At 39.5% G+C, this 19,911-nt stretch overlaps 1 protein-coding gene across 2 annotated transcripts in view; it reads left to right on the forward strand.

Annotated features, from left to right (window-relative positions):
- The first annotated feature begins 834 nt into the window (after positions 1-834).
- LOC128740009 (N-chimaerin) overlaps positions 835-19,911 on the forward strand; it is a 73,038-nt gene continuing 53,961 nt past the window's right edge. For both annotated transcript variants that reach the window (XM_053835519.1, XM_053835520.1), the window contains exons 1-2: positions 835-1,124; positions 1,183-1,875. In XM_053835519.1, coding sequence (XP_053691494.1) covers positions 1,079-1,124; positions 1,183-1,875 — 739 coding nt within the window. In that variant the 5' untranslated portion in view covers positions 835-1,078. The remainder of the gene's footprint in view (positions 1,125-1,182; positions 1,876-19,911) is intronic.

Genomic DNA, 19,911 nt, shown 5'->3' on the forward strand with positions numbered 1-19,911 from the left:
AATCGCGTTAAAACAATAAATTATGTCTAAACTAAGAGTTTTTTAACAAATAATGACTGAAAACCGTTCAAATTTCGTTACGGAAATGTAGAGACTCAAATTTCAGTATTATATCACGTGGAAATATCTTAAATAGTGACATTTCGTGCTAACTATAGCCATGACTGGTGCATTTACCCTACTTTAAAAAACTTAAAAAAAAACAAACGAGAGCGAACAAGCGTTAAATCAACAACAAATTTTCGCGAAAAAATCTGATTGCGGCAACACTCAATTTTGAGTAGTTTTTGCACAGTGACAATATGCAATTCTACTCATTTTTTGACAGCCCCATACAACGATTAAAAAATGAGTAGTTTCAACTCAGTCACTGAGTAGCCCTGGCTAAGCGTGTGGTATATATCAATTTACTTTGGGTGGCAGCACCGTTTCGCGCACATAGCGAATTGAAATGACACTGACAGATAATTATCATTCCAATTTTGACATTGTCGCCACTCTATATATATAGTCACTCTAGTTGATTGTTGCTTGTTGCCTTGTTGCTGACTTGCTGACGGTCCGTGTGATTCCAGTTTAAATCAAGTAAAGAGAGTGAAGGAAAAACAAAAACAATGCAAAATTATTTAAATATTATTGCGACATTTGCCCCTATTTAGACTATTGCTGATTGCAAGGAAAATTGTACCATCCAAAGCGCGATATCGCTCATAAAAGTGCTATTTTACTTTAAATCGTTTCGGTATCTCCGCTGCACTTCTTCGTTACATTCCAAGTAATAAGTGCGCCGAAGAGACCGAAACGATTTAAGCTAAAATAGCACTTTTAAGAGCGATTTCGCACTTATGAATTGGACAATTTTTCTTGCAATTAGCAATAGACCGATTTACATGATTATCACAGTCGAATTTTGCACACGATTTCTCTCAAGGAAAATGAAGTGAAAAAGAAGGGCAAGAAGGAAAATGAAGTCAAACTCATAAGTTGATTAAACTTAAAGCCACTCTAGTATATATTTGTTATATATAATACAAATTTTGTAACACTAATACTCAATATTTAATGACATATTGCCGGAATGGCAGAATATTCACTTTCAAACCAAAAAGTGTGGAAACCTGAACGTAAGCATTTTGTTTGATTTTTTTGTATAATACATATACAGTTTTGGTATATTTTTAGTATACAAAATACAACTTGAAGCGCCCATACCCAAAGCTATTCCCTGTAGAAATCTAAATGAACCACGTCCAGAATTTTATGGTTATGAATATCATGGAACAATTGATCACAAAGATTGCGATGCTAAGCTTTCTAGTGAACCTGATGGATCATATTTAATAAGGAAAAGTCCCGGGGCCGGAGATTACTGGACGTTAAGTTTACGATTCGAACAAAAAACAAAGCATTTTAAAATATACTACACACCGGACAAAGGATATTTTTTAAAGGAAAATTTTAAAAAATTTGACAGTATTCATGATTTAGTAGCTGATGGACTGGTTGATTTTTATATGCGTTTGCATGCAGGGCCTATAATTCAGCAACTATTATGTCAAACGAAAAATTGTTACGAACAAAGTCCATATATGACCTTAAACCGTCGTAAACTTCGTGCATTATCTAGTGAAATGCAAAAGTCATCGAAATTGTCGATATTGAATGACGATATGCCAGCAGCAGATGTTCCTGATAGCTACGCAAGCAGAATCGCGCTAAAAACGCATATAAACGAAGCAAACAATGAAGACGTTTTACCTGAAATTTACGAAAAAAATCATGTATTTAAAACGCATACGTTTAAAGGACTAAATTGGTGTGAATTTTGCGCTAATTTCTTATGGGGTTTCACATCTCAGGGTGTTAAGTGCGAAGGTAAGTTTTATATAAAAATTAGTTCATCAGATTGTTGTTATTTATTTGCATTTCACACTAGTAGTGTACTCGAGGCGCGAGTACATTAGAGAATATAGGGTTTATATGATCTAACGTGCACCGGTAAATCTATACCTAAAAATATGCATTTCTGTCTGTCTGTCGATAGGTTTCTTTATAAAATCGAAAAGTACTAAACCGATCGGCGTAAAAATTTCATGTAGGGATTTTTGGGGGCAAGAAAGGTTTTTATGATAGTTAGAGATCGCTCCCCCTATTAAGAGGGGGGGCTCAAATACAACTGAAACACAAATTTCTGCATAACTAGAAAACTAATCCAAATTTGGCATGTGGGGGTTTTTGGAGGCAAGATTTTTTTCTACGGTGAACTGAGACCCCTCCCCTTTAAGAGGGGTGGGGTGGGGGGGGGGGGGTTCTTCCAAACAAATTGACTCTTTTATCTCGAGAACTAATCAACAAATTGACCTTTTTGAGTAAAAACTGCCGCCGTGGCGCTACCTGCTGCGATGGTGATAAAAATGAAAACAAACGTCAAATGTGGTATATTTCATAAAAAAATTTCAGTAAATTTAATTTTTGACTAGTTTTCGATAGAAAACTTTCTAAATTTTTGTCAGGTTTTGTAAGAAATTTGCTGTTTTGCAAGGTGTTTTAAAAACACTTAAAATAGTGAATTGAAAGAGCATAAATTTGAGGAATACTGTGAAAGTTGGTGTGGCGACTTCGACTAATCGAACACAGCAGTGATCCTAAATCGGTTTTTGCATATTATTGGAACGTTTTCTACTTTGCAAAATCTTTATGCTTGTTTTGTAACGGTTCAAGTCAAAGTTCTAGAGATTCGAACAACTGTCAGTCCTGGCGAACCACGTTGCTCCGGCAATGCATTAAAATATGAATGTTCTCTTTGGTTATCCAGTATCTTGCTTGCAATAGCCTGGTTTGTATTAAGTTCACAAAAAAACAAGCTTTTCATCACTTGAGCATGTGGATTTTTAAAATTTACCGTGAAATATAACCTATCGTTTATTTTCTCGTATATACAGCAAACAAACCACTGACAAAGTATATACCAAAAATAAAGTACTCAATTTTCTTACATTTTGCAAAAATAATTTCGCTTGTACATTGTTTCACTACATTAATAAAATTAAAAAAGTGAACTTTTTTCCGATTCTTCAAGCAAACTGTCAACTTTCTCACCGTTCGGCTAGTTCTAAAGACCACCACCGTCAGCGCATAAGTTTCTCTCGAACAGGTTAACAGGACACCATACGAACCGTTGCTTTTCAAGAGATGGCGCTTTTCTAGTGGTAGCAAAATCAAAATTTCTTACTTACACGCTAAGAATCGGTTACTTTTTTATAGGTAAAATTTGACCCATTTCGCACTTCATCCCAAGTAACAACGGTAGCTGAATTGCAAGAGCAATGGCTCTTTACGGGTTGGTTTAAGGCGATCAAGGCTGCATAAAGTAAGCGCTCAAATGGTGTTTAAATAAGCGATGTGTAAGCTACTTTAAGTTTTTCAAACCAGTTCTCTTCCAAAAGCTGATAAAAAAGCTTAATAGCGGATGTTTTTTGCTAAACAATCTGCTTCTAAACAGCCATAAACATCAAATCGTTTTACGGCTGCTTAAAGGTGTTAAAATGTAGAGTGGAAGCTTTCATTATGCTCACAGCATTCAAATTACTTTCAGTCTGCTTAAGGGTGTTAAAGTGGCTTTACAAACTTCTACCAAGGCTGTGAACCATTTCGCGAAATTTTTAACTTTTTGGTTAAAATTTGACAGTTCGATGGTTATTTCTCAGGGGCTTGCGATGGGTGCCATGTTTTTGTTGCCAACATCTCAGCACATCTCGACAAAGGTTGGCAGCAAATCTACCTGTCAGACGGGCGCTATTTCTTGCATTTTTTGAAATAGCGCCCTTCGTTAAGTGGACTGTCAAACACCGTTCGTTAAGATACGGATAGCACCCCGCTGTTATTTCTCCTTGGGGGCCGTGCACTAATTACGTAAGGCATTATGGGGGGAGGGGGGGTTCCGCGAAATCTTACAAAATCTTATTTGGGAGGGAGGGGGGCTTAACCATTTCTTACGTAAGATTTTCACACACGAAAAAATTATGAAAAAGTCATATTTTTAATAGCAACTTATGTTATTTGTTACAAAAATTTTTAAATTGATGAGGTAAGTTGTGAAGTGTCGAAATCTTTCATGCTGCAAGGAAATGCATAGCAACCTGCTGAGTATTTTAGCCTTGTCCACTCAAGGAAACAGCAGTTGGCCTACTTGCTCCAGAGTCTCTGATGTCATCGGTTTATGCTATTATTTATAATTTATAATTTATTCGTATAATTCATAGGACAATTTGGGTCTAAATGAATTCTTAAAAGTTACTTAATTGTTAGTATTTACATTGTCAAGTGCACGAATTCGTTAGCGGTAAATGCGTGATGGTTCGTCAAAAATAAAAAGGTCAGCAAAGCAGTTGAATTTTCTGATCATGGAAGCGATGGGAGAGTTGGCAGCATATTGCGTTGAATAGAAGTCTTCCTGTAGAATCATTTTGGGTCGTAAGACTCTTGAAGGTGCGTAGAGTCCGATTTGCGATAGGATATCCGGTGCATCATATTCGCCAGTTAAAAGCTTGCAGCCAAACAACCTTTGCGAAACCTCTCTACGTCGACTTAGCGTGCTTAAACCCAACAGACGACAGCGGTCTTCGTACGGTGTTAAGTTTTGCTGATCCCTCCACGGAAGGTGACGAAGTGCATGTCGAACAAATTTTCGCTGTACGTTTTCCAGTCTGGCGGACCAGACAAACTCGTGCGGGTTCCAAACGATGCTCGAAAATTCCAGCATTGACCGTACAATAGAGCAATAGAGAGCTTTGAAGCAGATCGGGTCATTGAATTCACCAGTAATCTTAAATATGAACCCAAGACTACGATTGGACTTGTCAACGATGGCAGAAATGTGGGACTTCATGATGAGTTTCTCGTCAAGTAATACTGTTGCAAGTTGTCCTGCAAGTCATCAACATATATGAACTGAATCTAAATAAACGCCCACATAATTAAACATTATGATTTTTTATTGCATAGGATGCATTCTTGGTTTCCTATCTCTCCCTACCTATCTCATATCGCTTTACTTTTACATGTCTTATTTTCTAGAGTACTCACGACGATGGGCCCACCATTTTCCCGTTCGCTGCTGTCACTCTTGCCATTCGCCTCACAAACTGTCGAACTCGGCTTTATTTATCCGACGCCGAATACTCGATGCGACTCGCACCGAAACAGCATTCAATCCGGTCTTTCTCCTCGGGCTCGCTGGCTAGCAGAGAACAATCACTCCGAGCGTCTCACAGTATTGCCCTGTACGAGTTCGCACGTCGATTATGAAGCGTCTTGGCTTTGCGTCGACGATTACAGACGCCCGAATAGGGACGACGTCCTTCTTCCTATATCTCGATGCTCGTCTCGAACGTCCGAGGCCAGCCTTGGTGTGTATCGGCTGAGTTGTAACTGTCTGATGCTGCCGAGTGCGATCACTCGAGCCAACCGTCGTCGTTGTCGCACCTACACGGTTGCGAGTATCCGATGCGCTACACGTAGGTAAACAAGTATGGCAAAAAAAAACCCTGGAATCATGTTCCAGCTGTTAGCAACTTATATTTCAGAGGTAGCAATGATGACATACTTCTCGTTGGAAGGTTTCTCTTGGTCGTTTTCTCGGCACCGTACTTGAATGAAATCCCGCGCTTGCTACGTGCAGTGTCCACGAGTTTGCACGCTTTATCTTCGTGTTTCTCTGCTGTAAATCATTTGGAACTTAAACATAATCGTACCGTTCATCAATCGGGTATTTTTACTCACAGGTTAGCGAATCGGTATGTAATCTTCCTCTGCCACGTGTGACGTAGCGTCCGCACGGTTGATCTTAGTATGTATCTCGCTGCTGCAAATCGATCGGAGGTTAAAAGATGATCATACCGTCAGGCATTGCTACTCACGCTATTTCGATTTTCCGCTCCCGTTATCGATGCACAAACGTGAAGGAGAATTTGTCATTCGCAATCTCCTCTCAGGTCGGTTTACGAATCTCACTGGTGATAAAATTTGGAGGTTAGAGGGTTATCACTCCAATTTGTCGATCATGACTTTTGTTACTCACGCGTTGGAGGTTTTTTCGGTCTGCTTTCTCCGAAATGAAGGAGAATTCGTCTGCGCCACACGTATTCCTTTTGATGATGGCTGAGGAACGAAAAACCAAGTTCACTTGGTGACTTCGACACGCGGTTTCACGGGGAAAATTAGCAGCTTTCGCTGCGGACTTGCGACACCACACGCTACTTCAGCAATTCTGCTGGCTCGCCTTCCGGAAACTGCTTCTCTTCTTGGTATTTGTAGAACGGAGTGACAGCTTTGACGTTTGTATGGCAAGATAATGTCGAGTACGAGATGTTTTTTCAAGCAATTTGCTTAATGACTATCTTATCGATGCGTCAGTGTTAACGTGACTGACTATGTACTCTAAACTATGACTAACGTGTTTGTGCACTATTTGCCTAATTTTATCTCGACTGTAACAATACTCCAAGGTCCTTCGCCTGTTCTACCCTATTCAATTTTGATCCGGAAATTTCGTAATCGAACTTTATTGCGCTTCTAGTGCGATGGAAAGTGATGACGCAACATTTCTCCACACTCAGTAACAATTGATTCCTTACGCACCAGTCACTTAACAAGTCCAGAAGCTTCTGCAACATTCTGCAGTCCTCGATTCTTCTGACTTCAAGATAGATTTTCAGATCATCAGCGAAGAAAAGCCTTCCATCTTCATTGAGTAGTAACGCTGCATCATTTATGTAGATACAGAATAGCAATGGTCCCAAATTGCTACCCTGTGGCACACCATTTGTAAACGCGGCAGGCCGGCAGTTGCCAAGTTGTACGAAGAGTTGCCTATCCGTAAGGTAAGTTTCCAACCATCTGCACAATCTTGTGGTACACCCAAGTTTCTCCAACTTGCTTAAAAGAATAGTATGATTAACGGTATCAAAAGCGGCCTTCAAATCAGTATAAACTGTATCCACTTGCGCTTTGGCGCTCATACTATTAATGCAGAACGATGTGAAATTCACCAAATTCGTTTCTACAGATTGCCCGGGATCATTCCAACATATTTCGTTGCAATTTCCTATCTCAATCCCGCAAGGCAGCCGCAATCCCTTATGATATTACGAGAAATATTTTTGTTTAAAAGTAGCTCACACAATTAATGTATAGCTGTACCAATGGAACAAGTGCTTGATAAGCTACTATACAACAAAAATGTTTCTTAGGATATATTGTTCTTCTGTTCTCAAATATCTTGCCTGCCCAAATATCTTGTGGCCAGAGTGGGGTCAGTATTTTGCTTCAAAGGAAACTGCGGTCATTACAGATCTGTACATTAGACGCAACGCAGTGCCAATTCCAACATAAGACCATGACGCGTGTCATCTAGAAGAGGCAAAGAAGTTCTTTGTATACTACTTGACGAGGACACGTTTTCAGACGATTTAGATTGGATCAATGCGAATTAAGTGAACGCTAGTGAGTTTCTGAGCATACACCAACATTTATAGACAACCTCAATGCTGAAATACGTTCTGTTCGTGACGGGGTCATTAAGGGATTTACAATAGATAATTGATATTATTTGTTTTATTTGTTGTTTTTTTATGAATTTGTTTGAACTTTGGTTTTTATGAACTTGTTTGAACTTTGCTGACTGTTTCAATATTCTTTCAATGTCTATCTTTTTAAATAAAACTTGAATTTTGATGTTTCAAAAAATCTTACTAAGAATTTGTACGGGGGGAGGGGGGATTGGCCAAAATCTTACAAAATCTTATATAGGGGGGAGGGGGGGTTCAAAAATGAGGAAAAAGGCCTTACGTAATTATTGCACGGTCCCTTGAGTGGTTAAAATCAGTTCAGAATGTGAACCATTTCATATTTGACGGATTGATAGTTTTTTTTTGCTCAATGAGAGCATATAAGGTGAGGATGAAAATATTGTTTTTTCTGTCCGAGTTAAAATCTGAGGAATTTTTGATGTTCATTTGCTTTTTTTGATAGATAAAATTCATCTCATTTCAATCCGGGTTGTTTGAACAAATTTGTAATGCGATAAGCATCCATACCAATGTAAAACAAATCTATCGAAAAATCAGCGAAACTTGTCGAAGCTCTCTTCCTCACCTGTGCATATCTCCTTGGCTCTCAGAACTTGGTTAAAACCAAGGGAATGCGCCATTAACGAGAGCAGCAAGTACAACATCGAACAATGAAAATCGATGTTTTGCTTTTTTCTTTTTTTTCTCGCTATGTTACTGCCATTGAAATTTGACACTTTTGGAAGCGTTGACAGTTTTGGAAGCGCGATGTTATCCTCTGTCAAATACATAGCGAGGGATAGCACAGCGCATCCCCTCGGTTAAAACTAACCATGCTCCCGAGCAGGGTTATTTTCGGAAAACCATCGAACTGTCAAATTTTAACCAAAAAGTTAAAAATTTCGCGAAATGGTTCACAGCCCAAGTTTTCATTCGGCTCACAGCACACATACTGTCAGATCAAAGAATTTCGCAATTCGGCTGACAGCAAAAGTTTGTCAGTTATCGACATTATCGACTGCTACACGCTAGACGGGCTAGGCTTCAGGTGTAAAGATATTCTCACTGTCTGTTCTGCAGATGCAAATGGGGCGGATCATAAGGTGAGTGCTTATGGATCAAAAGGTGGCGGGTTCAATTCCCGGAAAAAAGACATGCATTTTTAATTTAGCTAGCTTACTTGTACGAATTAAAGTTATTCGAAACTAAAAATATCGCGTTCACGGCGAAATAAAAATGACGCGTTCCATTTTTTTAAATTTAAAAATAAATTTTTTTTGGCTGCATAAAGGTTGATGAAGCGTTGATTAAGCGACTGGAAAAGTAGATTGCAAAACTATTTCTCGTTCTAAAAATAGAATTGACAGCATTGTGCAAATTGGCTATTTAAAAGTGCAAAAAAGTTTCTATTAAGCTTCATTGCAGCTTCGAAAGCAGCTAATTAACCTGAAGCTTGATAAAATCACCAGATTTAGATGTTTAAGAGCTGAAAAAAGGTTTTCATTTCTAAACCAAAACCATAGATCAGCCACAGGTTGAATAAAATCAGCTATAAAAGCGTTTGATCAGACTGAAATTGTTACTTGGGATGTTTCTCCCCCCAAAACTAGGTACTATCAAAAACATCCCATCAAGAAGACTGGCAACTCTGCCAAAAGTCGAGCGACAGTAACAGCAATGCTATCCACCGAGTTAAAGTTGAACTTTCACATACTAGTGTGTGTATATTAGAATATGGATGTACACAAACACGTATGCAATGCATTGCCATTCTCGCACACTTCTTTTCCCACTAATACAAGTACACACAGTTTCAGCTTTTGTCGGGAGGGGTGCGCTGTTGCTTCTGTAGCTCGTCTTTTGTATGGGCGCGAGGAAGAGATGCCAGTCTTCTTGATGGAATGTTTTTGGTACTATGGTGAATACCCACCGACTCACAGTGGGGCGCCTCCATACAAATGCTGGCCAAGCAAAAAAAATCTCTTTAAATCAAGGATAAAATGTGGTTCTTAAGTAATTTTGGGGTGCAGAGCCCGAATTTCAGGTTTATTTTGCATTAGAACATATATTTTTTGTGTTAAGGAGAATTTTCAACTATTTTTTAAGTATAATGACGTATAAGGAATGAGGGTCATTTGGAAAACTATTGCAGACGAATTTTTATAGGATAAAACATAAAACATATAAAACAATACAAAGCAAGTATGAGCTTTATTAATTAACACGAAATCCATATAAGTTAATATTAATCAAAAATCAAAACTTTTCCACTTATTAATTTTTTTAATCTTCTTTATCTCCATCTTCTTTTTCTTCTTCTTCTTCTGGAGAATCACTCGTTTCACGTTTCGTCTTCAATAGTAATATAGCGTTCTCAGAAATATTTTTCAAATGACATTTTTCCGTTTCGAAGAAGCTAAAAGCTTTATCCGGAGAAATAAGAAGACGAATAATTCTATCACGATTTGTATTTTCACACTCATTTTTGCATGTAAAATATTGTCTTGTATTTCTATCACTATTTTTAGCATAAGGCAATAACCTTATTTTCGTGAGGGTCAATACCGGTGTAGTGGCTAGCATTCACGCCTCTCAAAACGAGGACCGTGGTTCAATTCCCAACCCCGCAAAAGTCACGAATGACCCGAGTTGTTAAAGTGACTATAATTAAACAAAAAAAATTGTTTTTGTGCTTCTGTCATTCGTCCTATCAGCAATATAGTTGTATAGATTCATTTATGACCGCGAATTCAAATTCTTTGCATTACAGTGGACGTATTATATGAGGACTATACCCTGTCATAAAGGTTTTTGGTATACAAACAATAAGTTTCGAATTTTTCTGAAATAATGTGTTCAAGAAGTTGCTATAAGCAAATTTCTCAACCTTTTAATTAATTTCATATCTATACCCATGATTTCAGAACTAATACCAGAATTGGCATAAGATCTTCTAGCTGTATTTCCGTCATTACTATCACTGTATCCTCCAGATTTCCTCCAACCTCTAAAATCTAGTCAATATGCAATATGGACCATACATTCGAAGCAGCTTATCCAACAATGTAAAGGAGATTTCCCATAATTAAGATATCCTACGTTTACTTTGAGTGTTTGCATTTTGTCCATATTGTTGAATTCTGATATAGTAGCCTTATAAGCGTAACATCTGTGCTCTGCGCTACTCTGCGCTAAATGAGACTATATTTATTTGAAACCTCATATTTTACGCTAACTTTTACCGGTAGTGTCAATAGTGGCGAACCTTGGCTTCAAAACTTTTAAGCGTGAAAATTTGGCGCTTTTTTAATGAAAATTAAAATTGTGGCATACTATGATAAAATTACTGCATACTCAATGGGCTTTATTCAGCACTATTTTTTGAAGAACTTTTTCTTAGACGCCGTTGAAATCCGAGCTACCACTAGACCTCTAGCATGTATTGAAATATTTTTTGGCTGCTGGCCAGCGATTCCTCACTGTGTAATGTGAGCTGTTCTTAAAAAAAGGTACTTTTTACTCATAATAAGATGCATCAATGGTTCCCAAAAATGGGTATTTTTTGCGCACTTAAAAATAGGCATTTTTTGCACATAATAAGCTGCATTGACAGTTCTTAAGAATGGGTATTTTTTGCGCATGCAAAGTTCCATTGAAGATGATCAAAAATGGGTATTGAGCAAAATAAAGTTTTGTTAAATAAACTCAAAAAAAGGTATTTTTCCGCCGTTTTAAGTAAAAAATTGCAGTGCATTAAATGGCTTTAAAAATTTATTTGGATTCCAATTTATTTATTCAATTCGCTGGCACATGGACAAAGTGGTCGAGATGCTGCTGGACACTTCATCCTTCAACATGATGGGACTTATTTCCGCTCCACCGGATGAACGCTGCCGAAAGGGTGCTTGGCCATAGAGTTGCTTGAGCTTTAGAGTTGGAGACGCTGCATATTGTAGATTGGACCGACGTTGTTCGATGATGATGGGTTCCGTTCCGCTTCCGTTGAGTGTCGTTAGTTCTGCAAAATAATAACATCAGAAATGATAGTTCGAAGCAATGCTAAAAAAACTTACCATGGTGATAAATTCGGTTTGCATATAGCCTCGCCATAGACGTTGAGCTCCGGACCAGTTGACCTTCGTGGTAACGCGATGGTATTTGGCACAGGGCACAATTTTGACGAGGTTCTCTTTTTGGTCGAGAAAAAGAGTTTCAGGATTTTGGCCTTATCGGGATGAATTAGTTTCCCGCTTGCTGCTTTCCTTTTCAGTAGCCGCTGTTTCCATGAGGGTGTGTATTGAAGGAGCCGGAGCTGTGGCAATACTTCCGGACAAGCACCGTCCACTGCTTGTAAAACCATTTAATGGCTGCATATCTAGAGTTGAATGGTGGAAAGATTTGGTGGCTAATAAGATGCTTGGTAGATTCAACGAAATTGCCTATACTAATAATACCGTTAAGTAGAAGATCACCGCATACGTCCTCGGTAATTGAAGCGATGGTAGTAGTGCATTTTTAGAGCTTAATGAACTTGCACGGGCTGCTGTACTACCGATGAATGATCCACAGGCTCCCCGTCGCAGACTATCTATGCGATGAAGAAATTGAGACGAGGTCATCGTCATATTTGCCTCTATCACTTTCCATAATCTATACAAGTGGGCGATTGAAGATGGTCACGTGCATGAAGATTAATTTCGCTGCTGCTATGCTGGGAATGAATTTTGTGCTGCCTTCTTTTTCACGTTGGGTTGTGCGAAGATTAAGCTGTGAATTAGTATAAATAAAGTTCTAGCAATCGGTAGAAGTCAAGGTAGAAGAGAACATTTAAAATTTGCAAAACATATACCTAAAAGCACATGAATGAATGAAGACAAGTTATTAACTTTTAGTTAAGATTGTTTTAGCGAAATGTTTGTGTGGAGATTTGAAACGTAACCGTTTACAGTAGTGAAACTTTTCTCTATTATCGATACTTGTATTGACTTTTATCAGTACCCTTGAAAAGTACGTATATAAAAAATATTGGACAGCAAGCCAAATTGTTACGTCTTTCAGGCTACGGATTGCCACAAGCATGGCTGATAACTGTCTGTTTTTAGATTTTTGATATTTGATTTATTCGAAATTGGATGATTGATCCAAGATGGCGAACTATTTTTTCTATGGTGACTAAAGAGCCCTACCCTCTTTAGAAGGGGAATTATGACTCCTCTCCCCTTTAAGAGGGGGGGCTTCCATACAAATGAAATACAAACTTCTTCATAACTGGAAAACTAATCAAGCAAATGGAACCAAATTTTACATTTGGCTGTTTTTGGAGACAAGATTTTTTTCTATGGTGAGTTAGGACCCCTCCCCACTTAAGGGGGGGCCTCCTATACAAATGAAATACACATTTCCTAATAACTCGAGAACTAATCAATCAAATGGAACCATATTTGGCATGTGGGTGTTTTTGGAGGCAAATTTTTTTTCTATGGTGAATTGAAACCCCTTCCCTCTTTAGGAGAGGAATTATGACTCCTCTCCCCTTTGAGAGAGGAGGCTTCCATACAAATGAAATACAAACTTCTTCATAACTCGAGAACTAATCAAGCAAATGGAACCAAATTTGGCATGTGGGGGGTTTTGGAGGCAGTATTTTTTTTATGATTGTTTGAGACCCACCCTCACCTCTGTGGTAGGGGGATAAGGGCTCTCATACAAAAAAAAAAACCGAAACTCAGAAACTATTCGAACTCGAGAAATTTTAGACTTTCATAAAACATTAGTGAATAATAAGACCACCAGAAACTATCAATAGTAACATTAGATGATTCAGGGCGAGACGGACACAGGTCGCGAGTGTTGCCGGCGACCTGCCGTCGGAATGGTTTGTAATGATGCCGAATATTTAAATGCTATTCGCTTTATTTTATCAGGCTAAGCAATAGAGGGAGTTGTTTTCTGTTTTACTGTGAGGAAAATTTGTATATTTAAACACCCATGAACTCCTCAGCAACTTGCAAAACTCGAAACTGATAAATAAAGGTGATAAAGGTTGTGTTGTGGCGTAGCGCAGCATATTTGTATACAGTGAACCCCCAGTTCGTTTGAACTGGTAACCCGAAATATGCTGAAACCTGTGTGAACTGGCCTCCCTGCTCTTTGTTATTGTTTTGGTGGTTTGTTTCAGTTGGCAGTTGCAAGTGCGAATATTGCATTTTCCGATCGGATTTCTACCTTAAGCGTTAGGAAAACGAAATGTGAAACCGATTAAACACGCTAGGTCAGTACAAATAAATCGTGTTCATGTGCATTGTCTGCATAAACAAATGATGTCATGTTAAGAATGACGTTTGAACCATTTTTAATTTGCACGTCGTGCAAACCAACGGGGTTCAAATTAAAAAGTGTTCAGATTAAAAATGGTCAAACGAACGGGGGTCCACAGTATTCATACACACGCACACAATCTAAAACCATCTCTTGATCCTATAACAATGTAATAGTTTAGTTCTTAACTGATAGCCAAACCCGACGGTCTAGCCTTTTATTCAGTCCGAAAGAACTTTCCCAACCGCAGGGAAAGTACTCCATAACTGGTGACCCCGCACGCGAGAAGCATTAGAAACACGTTAAATTCGTCAGAAAACCATATCGCTAACGCGAAATTCTCAAAAATCGTGATCACGAATCTCATCTCGAACCTTGTGCGAAACACAATGGCAACCGGTGAAGTCAGCAGTGAAACGGTTAAAGAAGAAAGTGTCGTTATAGAACCGACGATCGTTGCGAAAATAAATAATCTGCCTCGAAGCGACAGTCAATGTCAACGGGATCAAAAATAATAAGTTCAAGTTTAACGCAGTGATCGTCGCCCTCGGTTCACGTGCCAAATTCGTGCATATAGTGATATCAAAGTGCAATGAAGCGAATACAAATGGTAGATATGATACCTTCAAAAACGCCGTAATTGCTCACTTCCAACCCTGTACTGTACAGTGCAACGAAACGTTTTCCATTTCATCTCTCGAGCAACGCATTGAAGCTCTATCACGCCGTTTGGATGAAGCTCTATCTGGAAGCTTTCATGGACGAAACCGACACCATAACCGCCCTCGTACTCGCTCATTAAGTCGCCGAGATGGAACTCCAGCACGCATCAAGACACCCCGTCGCTGGATCTGTTGGTTCCACTATCGCTACGGTGCACAAGCACAAAAGTGTGAGAAAGTAAAAGGAGACAACCAGGACGTTAAGTGTATTTTTTTCGACGGAAATGTCGAGGTGTACGCTCGAAAGAGACAAAACTAAACCACCACAGCAGCAACTACCAACACCCCGCAACAAATAGCGAACCCTCACTTCACCGGAAAACCAGCAGAAGCCTGAACCTACCCGCAAACGTTCAACGAATCCATATACACGATCTGAAGCAGGTATGGAAGATCAGTGATTTCGATAAAATCTGTGAGTTATCGCTACACGCACAGATCACGATCCGTATAGATCATGACAAACAGTGAATCTTTAGCGTTGATCACAAGATTTTGTTCTCTAAACAGTGTTACATTTTACCTAGCTGCGAAAAAAAGGTCACACATGTTGTTTGTATTGCGATTCATATACGATGCACACAACCAATCGACTGTATGTGTTATATTTCTCAACGCAATCATGCAATGAACATGATCTGACATGAGGTTTGTCATAATCTGTATGGATCGCGCCAAAGTGTTTGTCGCTTACAAGTAGTGATGTCAATGAATCTGAATCTTGATCGCTAGAAGCGATTTTTTTCCATCCCTGATCTGAAGACAACTAATCGATACCTTATCGACTCCGGCGCAGACGTCTCCGTCATACCAGCCTCGGCAAGAGAGCGCCTCTCATCGACGTCGTCACATCAACTGTTCGTCGCGAATGGTACCCGAATACAAACATACGGTACCAAGCGCCTTACGATTGATCTTGGTCTACGAAGATCGTTCGTATCGTTCGGGTATTTAGAATTGCGGACGTAAAGTCACCGATCATCGGGGCCGATTTTCTCAAACACTTCACGGTCACGGTCTGCTTGTGCGTCTTCGGAGAACAAGCTGATCGATAATACTACCCGCCTAGAAGTCAACAACATCATGGCAACATCGGAGCCATCCATCACGACATTCAACATAAATTCACCATTTGCTGAAATCCTCGCCGAGTATCAAGACATTACCGTCTTAAATATGAAACACAAGCCAACCAATGCCAGTACCGTGCACCAAATCATCACAACTGACCAGTGCTTTGCCGCCCTCGTCGACTACATGTGGACAAGCTTAATGAAGCGAAAGCTGAGTTCCAGTTCCTAATGGAGCAAGGCATTTGTCAACCCTCAAAAAGCTGTTGGGCGAGCCCGCTTCACCCCTTCAAAAAATCGAATAGTAAGTGGCGCCCATGTCGTGACTACCGTGGTCTGAATGCCATCACTGTTCCATACCGGTACCCCGTGCCGCATATACAAGATTTTTCCAGCATCCTGCACGGTAAGCAAATAGCATCGACTTACAGCGAGCATACCATCAAATACCAGTAGCCCCAGAAGATATACTGAAAATTGCCATACCAACTCCGTTTGGTCTTTTTGAGTTCAAATACATGACTTTTGGGCTACGTAATGCCGGACAGACATTGCAAAGACACGTACATGCAATTTTGGCTGATCTTGACTTCGTGTACCCATACATCGACGACCTGTGCATAGCGTCGGACAGCGTTAACCGACACAAACTTCATCTTCGCGCAGTCTGATCGATTGAGGCAAAACGGCCTCGTCATCATCGCGTTGAAATGCCAAATTGGTCAATCTACCGTAGATTTACTCGGACACCAAATCACACCTGAAGGAATTAAACCTAAACCAAGCAAAGTCCAAGCCATCCTGGAATTTCTAAAGCCAACAATAGCCAAACAACTGGAACGGTTTCTTGGTACTGTAAGTTTCTATCCCCGTTTCATACCGGGAGCCGCAGAGAGCCAGCATATCCTGCAATGAATGATCGAAGGTAACACTCGCAACGATACGACGGTACTCGTAGGGACAAAATTTCGAACGAAGCATTCGAGCGATGTAAGGCAGACTTAGCAAACGCTACCCTTCTCGCTCACCCTTCTCCAGATGCTAAACTTGCCTTAGACGTGGATGCTTTGAACACAGCAATCGGAGCCGTTTTACATCAACACAGAGTGGCTCTCAGCCTCTCGCCTTTCTCTCTCGCAAGCTAAGTGAGAGCCAACAAAAAGCAAGCACCTACGATCGGGAGCTGATCGTCATATACGAAGCCGTCAAACACTTTCGGGATACGCTACAAGCCCAAGAATTCTGTGTGTATACTGACCACAAGCCTCTCTACCCAAGCAGCACTTGCAACATCTTCCATGTTGCTATTTAGTCTTGTTTAAATTGCAAAAAACTTCACCGGTTACAGTATTGAAACACGCAACAAATAAGCAACTTCATGTTATTAATACGTTAGATTCAGGTTATCCAATACTTATACTGGCTGTCACAAATATATTAGTCTATATCTAGTAACATGAAACTTCATCGTAACATCGTGTTATTATAATGTCATTGCTAAACAATAATGTCACATGATGTTGCATCATGTTGATTACGGCATATTTTTAAATAAAATGTAACCAAACAAATACAATTAATGTAACATCATATTCCGCCATATTTTTATGAAAAAATATTTTTCAACGAAGAAATGTTTTTATTTTAACAATAATTACACGAACATTTATCAGGAATCCATGGTATTTACTAAAATATTATTTGATTACAGTATCTAGTTCGATTTTACACCGCTTTTTTCCATCGTAAACGAATTCTTAATCTGGCTGGTTTAATTCTTTAAACTTGAAAATTAACAAATTAATAACTTTCACGAGGCGCATCAAATAATACAAAGCAAAATTATATTTTGCACGATAAATTTTGAATGGCATGAAGATTAGCTCATAATAGGCCCAAAAAACTAAAGTTTTGTTTCGCATTAAGGATATTAATGTAAATAATTTTCGTCTTGGAGACCAGAGAGGAAATTTGCTTCCTGCTAAACATAATTCGCGATTACAAAGTTGCTTATAATTGTTTGGTTTTTGTCCGAGGAAAAAAGAGAAGCAAGTATTTTTGTTTTTATTTTCACGCAAGTTTTGACAACGCGACATATGATATAGGATTTCGTGAGAGTGTGAACAGACTTAAAATCTCTTTTAGTATCGTAGTCGCAAGCTTTGATAACGCGACATAGGATTTCGTGTGAGTGCGAACAGGATTAAAATCTCTTTTAGTAGCGTAGTCGCGAATACTTACTTGTATGTAGATAACGCGCATTGGTTTTTGTGCGAGAAAAAAAGAGAAGGAAGTATTTTTGTTTTCACGCAAGTTTTGACAACGCGGCATAGGATTTCGTGGGAGTGCGAACAGGCTTAAAATCTCTTTTAGTATCGTAGTCGCGAATGGATAGATAATGCGCATTGATGTTTCATAAAACATCTGTGTAACAATTGGTTGCATATAGGCTCCACCTCTTGCGCTTTTTCAATAACATAACAGTTCGATAAAGGTAACTGATGCGAACTTTTACCATACTTGAATGTTTCAATTATAGTTGCGTAACTCTTCATACAACAAATGGTGCTGCTTGGGTACCGCCTTCCAGCAGCGCCAGCAGTTAGTGAGTATACTACCGACATCAGGCACGTATCTGGCAACGATAATAAAGTCGCCGATATGCTCAGTCGTATCAACACCGAAATCATCGATTACGATGGCTAAACTTCAGAAGTCGGATCCCGATAAATTCACCCGATGGCCAGAGGTATTTCCCTAGCCGAACATGACAGCACTCACTGTAGCTTGTACGGTCATCAACGACTGGATCGCGCGCTTCGGTGTACCTACGAATGTAACTACCGATTGTGGCAGGTAGTTCGAATCGGAACTCTTCCACACATTGACAAGGTTGCTAGGAATCACACACTGGCGCACAACCCCTTATCACCCACAAGCAAATGGTCAGATCGAGCGAATACACCGTCAGCTGAAATCATCCATCATGTGTCATCAAAATTCTCGGTGGACCGAAGTTCTGCCGATCGTGCTACTTGGGATACGATCGTCATTAAAGGAAGAGTTAGAAGCATCACCCGCTGAGCTCACTTATAGTACATCACTTCGGTTACCCGGTGAGTTTTTCAACTGTAGCGAGGGCAAAAATTCAACACCAGAATTCGTCACCGACCTGAAAGCTACCTTGTCGAAACTAAGACCTGCACCCACGAATAACCACTCGAAGGACGCTGTCTTCGTTCAAAAGCACTTATTTTCATGCAGCCATGTGTTTGTAAGGAGAGGAGCGATCAAGCCACCTCTCTCTCAGCCCTACGACGACCCGTACCGTATGATCCGTCGCAAGGAAAAAGTGTACATCGTGGACGTAAATAGTAAGCACACTGCGGTATCCATCGATCGCTTGAAAGCTGCCTTTACACAAGCAGACGATCCACCTAGCCAAGGCTAATAATCCACTACCAGCAAAGCCACTACTTAGGGGGCATCCATAAAGTACGTCACGCTTATAGGGGGGAGGAGAGGTTGACCTAATCGTGACGATTTATGACGAAGGCGGGAGGGGGGGGGGGGTATGAAGTTATGTGACGTCACATGAAACAAAATCAAATGGAAAATTTATTCGGGAAATTATGTTTAGCCTTCATTTTAAGATACAACTATTGAAGGCTTCTATAAAATCAACGTACTGATGGATTTTAAAACAAATAGTTAAATTTTTTGAATGAAAACTTTTTTTAACATATATGTGTGAACAGGACTCATTTATTCTATGTAGGGGAATTGTGTATAACGTGCCCCCCTTCGTTTTTCGCTAAACAAGCGAAATCAACATGCAAAACTACCCAGAAACCATAGTATTTGATGGAACTAGCCTACTATGCAAGTATGACAGTTGTCACATGCTGTAAAAACAAAACAAAAATAAATTTGTTTTTGAGCAGCTTCCGATGTAACTTTTGGCGTCATTTCCATAAGCCATTTTCTTGTCAAAATCTGTAAATAACCGGTTGTTGCGATTCGATTGCGTAAAGTGAACTTCAAAAAGACATCCCTGCCAAAAATAACGGTATGAAACGCTTGATTTGCTTTAGCATTTAATATTTTTTCAAATAAGTAAAAGCAGGCCAATATGCCCCACTTGCGGTGGTGCAATTTGCCCCCTTGCAAACGTGGCTATAAACATAAGTACAGATCTGAAGCCAATTGCCATTATTTAATTCAATTAGTATT

This window comes from Sabethes cyaneus, chromosome 3, assembly GCF_943734655.1.
Source record: "Sabethes cyaneus chromosome 3, idSabCyanKW18_F2, whole genome shotgun sequence".
In the NCBI taxonomy this organism is placed as follows: Eukaryota; Metazoa; Arthropoda; class Insecta; order Diptera; family Culicidae; genus Sabethes; species Sabethes cyaneus.